At 44.0% G+C, this 8,479-nt stretch overlaps 1 protein-coding gene across 2 annotated transcripts in view; it reads right to left on the bottom strand.

The window, feature by feature from the left end:
• Positions 1-8,479, bottom strand: part of lama5 (laminin, alpha 5) — a 96,622-nt gene that overhangs the window by 26,228 nt on the left and 61,915 nt on the right. For both annotated transcript variants that reach the window (XM_017309445.2, XM_081609330.1), the window contains exons 38-50: positions 7,361-7,522; positions 7,177-7,284; positions 7,011-7,094; positions 6,244-6,474; positions 5,989-6,102; positions 5,785-5,915; positions 5,618-5,698; positions 5,319-5,533; positions 4,542-4,642; positions 3,722-3,905; positions 1,400-1,540; positions 1,151-1,302; positions 30-140 (exon numbers count right to left, since the gene is read on the bottom strand). In XM_017309445.2, the coding sequence (XP_017164934.2) occupies positions 30-140; positions 1,151-1,302; positions 1,400-1,540; positions 3,722-3,905; positions 4,542-4,642; positions 5,319-5,533; positions 5,618-5,698; positions 5,785-5,915; positions 5,989-6,102; positions 6,244-6,474; positions 7,011-7,094; positions 7,177-7,284; positions 7,361-7,522 (1,815 nt within the window). The remainder of the gene's footprint in view (positions 1-29; positions 141-1,150; positions 1,303-1,399; positions 1,541-3,721; positions 3,906-4,541; positions 4,643-5,318; positions 5,534-5,617; positions 5,699-5,784; positions 5,916-5,988; positions 6,103-6,243; positions 6,475-7,010; positions 7,095-7,176; positions 7,285-7,360; positions 7,523-8,479) is intronic.

The raw sequence follows: 8,479 nt of genomic DNA, 5'->3' as shown, positions 1-8,479 counted from the left end.
CATGAGGCTTGAATGTGTGTGTTTCTGACCTTTCTGTGCAAATCATCAATGTCAGCTTTGATGGTCGCGATGTCCATGTCCAGCATGTCGGCCCGACTCCTGCTTTCGTCCAGTGTGTTGTTGTAGCTCTCGATGGCGCGCTGGAATCCAGATATTTAAATTAAACACCAAAAACACACAAACAGCCAAACCTGTTGATTTGGCTGTTTGTGTGTACTCGGTTCGACTGCGGACCAAAGCTGCAACATTTGTTCCACTGCAGAGCCAAACATGCTCAGTGTGTTGATCTCACACTGAGCATGTTGCAACAAGCCAACCTTTAATTAGAAACATTATTAGAGAGCCCACCTTTATGAACTGATTTAAAAATCAGCAACATTAAAAAAAACAAAAAAACTAATGCGCTACCATGCTTAGCTGCAGGTTTCAAAAGACAAGGGCTGCAAAGAATTGACTTACGATAGATTATCGATTAGATTAAAATTAGTTACAATCGATTAACTAATATCGCCTGCTTAGACTGTCTTTTAGTGTTGTAGTTTGGTCTCCATCCAGGAGAGGGCGCTGCTGGTCATCCTTAAACTGAGCTAGATGATAACAGGATTAAAGATGGCGGCCATCCATACCACAACGGGAAAGAGAAACGACCCAAACAGAGTCTGGTGTGGGATGAAAAATGCACTGCATGTAGTTTTGTTTTGAAATATAAACACTCAACAACCTCCTTAAATTATCACCTTAATAGCGCTGCATGATGGAGCAGCGTCAACTTCTCAACCAAAACTTACTGAACTGCTACAAAGACGAGGATGTGATGATGACAGAAAAGCAAAAGCTATAAAACAAAAAAAATTTGCCAATAAGTACAGTTGATTTTGAGGGCTTTCCAAGTTTAACAATGTGAGAAAAATAAAATTTTCTTTTCATTCAGTCAGAATAAAAGCCATAAAACAATTCCCTCAAAGTTTGGAGACATTTTACCCAGGATGCATGTTTGGTCTGGTAGCAATATTTGATTAAACTTCTGAGATTCAGTATCTTCATTCAGCTCCATCGTGAAACACGATGATCAGTTCATCATCGTGTTTCACACCAAACACACGTTGCAGCTCTTTGAAGCGAATGTTTTGGTTTGTGCATTTAAACTCACAGCGACGTCCTGTATGGACGTGTTGAGACTGACGAGTTGAGCCCAGGCCATCGAGCTGGTGTTGAGGTTCCTCAGCTGCTGCGACACGGAGCTGAAGTCGCCGTCCAATCTCTCCAGATCTTCCAGCAGCACGATGACGCAGCTGTCACACACTGAGTGTCCACACACACACACCCACAGGACGCCCTCTGTCAGTGATTAACCCTCCGGTTTCCATCCTCGGTCTGCAGGTATGTGTGATTTACTCACCTTCACAGTGCATGCCGTGCCGGTCCTCCACAGGGATGCTGTACCTTTCCAAGCAGGCGTCACACTGTCTCCCCGTCATCCCGTTTGGACAGCGGCACTCACCGGTCCGGGGGTCACAGCGGCCTCTGTTACAGTCACACCCTAGAATGACCCACAGATCAGTTCAATCAACCAATCAAATTTAAACACATTTCAGCCAGTGTTGTGGTCAAGACCACCTAACCCGAGACCAAGACAAGACTAAGACCAGAGTGTATCGAGACCGAGACAAGACCAAGACTTTTAGGGTCCGAGACCAAGACCGAGGGAAGTCAAGACCGAGTCAAGACCAAGACCAGCACCCCACGCTACATGATACGATAAAATGTGAAATATGACCAAAATTACTTCTCAAATTGATCTAAAAGATCCATATTCCCATAAAAACACCTAGATATTAAATACTTAATAAATTTTAGCAATATTAAAAGCAGAACAAACTCTTTGTTTTGCTTTGGTTCCATCTCTGTGCTACAATCAGCGGTGGTCTCGTGCCATCCCGAAAAAGATAACGACCTGGGTGTTTGCCCATATTGCTCATGTCAAAAACCATCACTGTCTGCACCATTAAACATAGCAATTGAGGCAATGCCCCACGGTAAATAACGCTCAACTATGAACACTGACCAAGGAGCAACAAGCAAGCAGTAACCAAGCACAATGCGCTCACTGTGACTGTTCTCACCCTCTCTTCTTCTACATGAAGCGAGGCAGTCTGACACCATGGCACACATTACAGCTGTCAATTTGAACAAAAACAATGAAAGAGTAATGGGCATGCTCTTTCGTTCTTGTGTTTTGTTTATTTGTTAATAAAAAAAATATCAATGTACATAATTAAATAAAATCATCATAGCTACTGCAGTGTACGCAGAACATTACAAGAACAAAGAACGGTGTTCTGTCAGGTCAGCATACGCTTTGCACGAACTCACGGCTATATCTGTCAGTCATTACCATATAATTTTATTTAATCAGCAACATAGAATCATGACGTAGATCATCATACACTTTGTTATCAACATATGTATGGCATCTTGTATGGCGGTTAAGTAGGTTAATGAGTTTTACACAGCATGGGTTGTAGTTGACTGCAGTTGCAGCTAGACCCTGCTTTAAATACACTTTGAAACCACGACAACGCATGTATATCTATAGAGTTATTATTGAAAACAATTTAATGACTTATTTTCATCATAACTTGTTGCGTATGGTGAACTGACCAACTCCTCTGACAGTCGGACTTATTAATGTGCATGCACAGGCCTGGTACTCACTGCATGTATGCTATTCTGACAGCGTATGGTAATCTGATAGAACAACGGCTCTCAGTGACACTCCAGTCCTATCTAATAAGTAAAAAGCAGTGCAGAAGAACCAGACTGTTCTTGAATGTTACATCACTATATTGCAGACTTTTGGACACAGCGTTGTCCCATATTTGCGACAAGTCAGTCAACACCTCCGCACAATAATTCAGGCAGCGAGTGACTTTTTTTTATCACAAATGCTTATGTGTCTCTGTTCAGCTAGCTTTTCTCAGAGCCGCGTGCGAGTGAAAGGTGGAGAGGGGAGTGGAGGGGAAGAAACAGAAACACGCAATTGCTTGGTTTTTAATTGGTGCATTTTGCATCCACTGAAAACAAAGATATTAACAAATAAACTGGACAGTATGCTGTACGTTTAGTGATATTTTCACAGTTGCGGTCTTGACCGGTCTTGAAATAAAATGCCGAGTCCTCAGCGCCGAGACCGAGACAAGACCGAGACCAAATGCGGTCTAGTCCGAGACAAGACCAAGACCATCAAAAAAATGGTCCCGAGACCAAGACCGATCTCGAGTACTAAAACACTGATTTCACCAACAAGACAGTTAAAAGTGCTTTACATCATAAACAACAGAAAAATCGACAACTGAAGCATTACATTTTGTGGTCATCAAAACGTTGGTCAGTGTTTCATTTATGATGTTTCAAAAACAGCTCTAAGCAGGTGCTGCTTGTCTAGATTTAGAGTTTCAGCTGTTTGTGGTGCATAGAAGCTGGATGCTGCTTCTCCATGTTTGGTTCTGGATGCAGAGCAAACCAGAACCAGAAGTGTAATAGCACAATAATTCCATCCAAGCAGCCTTGGACCTAGCATAGATACGACAATGTTTGTGATAAAGTGGAATAAAATGGTCAAAAAGCCAAAACACTCCCATCAAGGAGTCAGTCAGCTGCTGCAACTAAAGCAGAAACAGTGACGTATGACAGTAATGTTAGCCCAGGTGTGCACACTCACTCTTGCAGCCGTCCGGTCCGTAGTCCCAGTGTCCGGGAGCGCACTGCCTGCAGTTCGGCCCGTTGACCCCAGGCTGGCAGGCGCACTGACCGCTCTGAGGGTTACACGGCTGGACGAGCGCCGCCGAGGCCTCGCACTCACACTGACGACAGCCGGAGCACAAGTTGAAGCCGAACGACCCGTCCTTAGAACAACAACACAACCAGATGAAGGCGGGATGGAAAGTTACGCAAACATTTTCCTTGTTCATCAGTTTTCTGAACAAGAGACACAACAAAACACATTTTACCAGATATTTTTGTCTAATTTCTTGTGCAAACATGTTATCACACTTGAAATCAGACAAAACTAACTATGAACTTGTTTTAAGTCAACAATTCTCAAATATTTAATAAAAATCCTAGTTCCACTGGCAGATTATTTTCCCTTATGACAAGACATTTTCTCACATTATCAGTGAAAGAATCTGTCAGTGGACTTAGTACTTTTACTTGATCAATATCCAAGAATTATTGATTTAAAACAAGCTCCTATATTTTGCTGAAAAGTCACCTCTAAGCTAGTTTTGTCTTATAGTGTACTTAGACATTTGCACAAGAAAAATGGTAAGATGTTGTGTTTTTGCAGTACAGAGGCAAACAATGGGCGCTGATAGAAAGTGACATTGTGTTTAAACACCGTCACTTAGAAGATAGTTCCCATTTTTTACTTGTTCAGAGCAAAGTAACCCGACTTAGTGAGGAAACAGAAAGTGTTAAAATTCATAGACTACACTGTAAAATCCACAGAAAATGGTCAAAATCTTAAAACTGGATCCTACCTGGCAGCGGTCACAGAGCGGTCCGGTGACTCTGGGTTTACAGCGACACTGTCCCGTGTGTGCGTTGCAGGATTCGGTTCCACATGGAGAACAGTTGCATCCTGCATCACAAAAGAAGTCATTTTCTCTTAACTGTGTAATTTTTTGTGCTGTGCTTGTTGCTGCCTCTTGGCCAAAACTCATGTAGGCTGATAGGAAACAGACGTAAGAGTCCAGCGTGCTTCGTCTATCGAAGGACCTGCGCAGTGATAGAAAATTACCCCGACTGGTTGAGAATTCCCCCCACACATTATATGACAAACTTCAATAAGAAAATCCCAGTTTGGCATGAAATGTTTTTTGTTTTAGAGATTTCTGTTATTGTTGGCTTGATTAAAGCAGACAGATACCGAGTCCTCTGTATCTGTAAAGTAATTTGGGCTCATGACATATTGGTGCCCAGCGTGGGGCTCGAACATGCGACCCTGAGATTAAAAGTCTCATGCGCTCCTGATTAAGCTAGCCTGTCTGCAGGCCTGACTAAAGCAGGAAGATACTGAGTCCTTTCTGCTTTATTTACAAAAATAATAAATCACAAATTCTGTGATTTTTCACACCCAACCCTCAACAAATTGGCGCCCAACGTGGCGCTCAACATGCGACCCCGAGATTAAAATATTCACGCCCTACCAACTGAGCTAGCCTTTAAAACAGACAGATACTGAGTCCTGCATGATGATTCGTTTCCAGAGAAAAGTAAGTCGTTTGGATTGTGTGTTAGCCTGAAGCTGAACTCACTGGTGCAGTTTTTGGCGTGTATCGCGTCTCCATGGTAACCAGGAGCGCAGATGTCGCAGTGGGGTCCTGCCGTGTTGTGCATGCAGCTGAGGCATTCTCCAGTCAGAGGGTGACAGTCGGTGAACAGCATGTTGGGGTCCGTGTTGCCATTGCAGTGGCACGGCTGGCACCTGCTGCCCAGAACCATGGGGTTGCCGTAGAAACCAGGGGCGCACCTGAGTAACAGGGCACAAAGTTACAAACGAGAAAGAACCCGGAGCGTGTGTTTTCCCGCTGCTTTAAGGAGAAGTTATGATCACCTCTCACAGTTTGGTCCAGCATAGCCGTGCATGCACAGACACTGCATCCTGTCACTCCTCTGCACGCAGCCCTCTGCAAAGCTGCACACAGGTAGAGCAGGATGAGTTCCTGGAAAACTCAGTAAGAGTGAAAAAACAGCAGCTTAGAGTGTAAAAGGAAGGCTGACTTGTTGGATGGAGCCCTGAGCGGACAGGGACAACTGGAGCAGGACACGGCCTGTCCGTCCAGGCTATTGTTGCTGAGGAACCCTCCCCTGCAGCTCTCACAGTGGTCTCCAATTGTATTGTGCTGACAACTCTGGAAAGCATGTAGAGTGGAGTTTAGAGTATAAAGGAGTCAAAAAGCTTTGAGAAAGGTCAGTGAAACTCACCAGACAGATTCCAGATCCATCCAAACACTGGTCCGAATGTCCGTTACAGTTACAGGGAACACATTTTCCCAGGAAGAGTCCAATGGTGTCTCTGTAGTAACCTGGAGCACATTTCTACAGGCAGAAAGGAACATCAAGCATCTAGGAAACGTTTAAGCTTAAGTTCGCAGAGTTGAATACAAGGAAAAAAAAAGACTTCTTGGACAATCTACGTAGGACAGAAATCGTTTTCTGACATCCAGTCCAGTGCCTCACCTGACAAGAGTCTCCCCGGTAATTGGCCGGACACATGCAGATTTCCACATTGTTAGCATGGCGACCTGAGGTCAGGTCCGCCGCTCCCTCCAACACGGCACCATGGAGCGACACGGAGTGGGCCGACTGAGAGTGAAGGGCTCGGATTTGCAGAGACTCCAGGTTGACCAAAACCATCATCAACTCCTCCCGAGAGACAGGGTTGCCAGTCCGAGAATGACGGAAGCTTCCCTGTAAAGACAGGAAAAACAGAAGAAGAAGAAGATGAAGGGGTTTAGAGTCATCTCTATGCAGTTCCCCAACACATGGAGGAACTGTGGGGATATTAGATCCTAGAAACAGAAGCATAAGGGGTTTAAAAACGACTATATTAGCTTTACTGAACATCAGGGCTGCATTGGTCACAACAGATTACAACATACTGACTGACAGACAAAACTAGAGCGAATAACTCTCTGTGGTAAATGGCCTGTATCTGCATGGCTCTTTAAGTCCAAAGCATTCAGTCATTACATTCAATCATTGACCCATTCACATGTAAATTAGATCAAATCTTTCAATCTTCTGTCAGTTAGCAAGTTAATATGAGCAAACGAGGATCGCATGTGGGGTTCCTCATTCTGGGACAATTTTTATTCAAAATCTAAACGACTCAACATGGATTCAGATCAAAGGTTTAACAACCACATAAAGCCTAATGCAACTTAAAAACAATGCAAGCCCTGTTTTTGTCTATTTATTAGATTTCTTTTACTTGGTGGCTTTACCTCAACTATGTGAACAATTCCCAGGTGAGGGTCTTCAGGCGCCGAGTATTCTCTCTCCATAAACACCAGGGTCATCTGGTTCCCCTGCAGGCCACAGGAACAAACACAGACATTAATTAATGTGCCGTTTGGATGCTGCAGTCCAACCCGGTTGGGTGTTTCGCACCTTGAGAATAATGTCGGGTCGGGAGGCTTCAGCCGGCAGAGGCAGAGCGTCTCCTCTCATGGTCTGGGTGTGAAGTCGGTACCGCAGGGAACCGCCGTAAGACGAAACCTGGAGGAACGAGAAGTAAAAAACTAAAATGAAACAAGTTAATTCAACTGATTTAAACTGGACAGTCTACTGGTACCTTGTCTCCCAGGTACGTCTTGGGTGCGTGCCAGTGGAGGTCCTGGTAGACATCAGGCACATCACTGAGGTCGGCCTCTGTGAGATCCTGATCAGGATACACCGTCACGGGTACTTCCTGTCTGTCTGCCCCGAGGAGCACCCAGCCCTCCATGTCCATGATCTGCAAAACACAGAAATAACCCAGGAGAAAACTTAACAACACCTACACACCTGAAATAAATCAAAGTCTACCAGGACTCAGAGAAAAGATGCATCTAAAGGTTGCAGGATGGAAACTCTGCCAGACTGGAAACACCTGATCTATTCAACGTTTCCACAAAAGAAAAGAAAATATGTGGAAAGATACAGGAACAAAATGGATTGACCCATATGAGACGGAGAAGGAAAATGTTTCAGCTGATGTGGACAAGCTTCCTCTGACCTCTCTACCTGGTGAACAGGAAGAGAGCGTACAACATGGAGGAGCTTCACGGCCTGACATCCATGAACGGACACAATTAATGTTTGAGCAATTTGTAAAGGACGTACAAACTCTGTGAATAACAAGGTTCTGGTGACTGGCAGAGTAAATACATCTAGTAGCAAACATGTAGGCTACATGTCCGCCTTAGCTACATAGCTAAGAAGTAAGCTAAGCTAATTTTCAGCAGATAAGTAATACGATACATATCACTGATATTTATCTTAGTATTACACAGAGGAGAGGAGAGTACTCAGAAATTGTTACCAAGTCATAGTTGTAATAAACTTATATGGTTTATAAGTTAGGAACGAGGCGAGAGATAATTTTAAGCTTGCATTTGTTGTTATCAGAGAAACTGCCTACCAAGATGGCCGTCAGTTACAACGTTTACGGATGTGCGAGAACGATGAATCAGTTCTATCCGGATGTGACTGACGTAAGGCAATCCTGCCATAGTTCCTCTAAAATGTGAATGTTGATGCCAAACAGGACAGCCAATAATCAATAAATTAAACCGAAGATGTCATCTGACAGAAGGCTGCAGGTCTGAGGGGAACGCTGGAACAGCGGGAGTGAAACCAGCATCTTCAGAAAGAAGAACCGGATCCTGCTTCTTATCTCCTGTTAGCTACATGACAGCTGGTTGGCAAAAAC

This window comes from Poecilia reticulata, chromosome 7 (genome assembly GCF_904066995.2).
Source record: "Poecilia reticulata chromosome 7, P_reticulata-male-v2, whole genome shotgun sequence".
Lineage (NCBI taxonomy): Eukaryota > Metazoa > Chordata > Actinopteri > Cyprinodontiformes > Poeciliidae > Poecilia > Poecilia reticulata.
The sequence above is the reverse complement of the archived record's forward strand: the minus strand, read 5'-3'. Positions and strand labels throughout refer to the sequence as shown.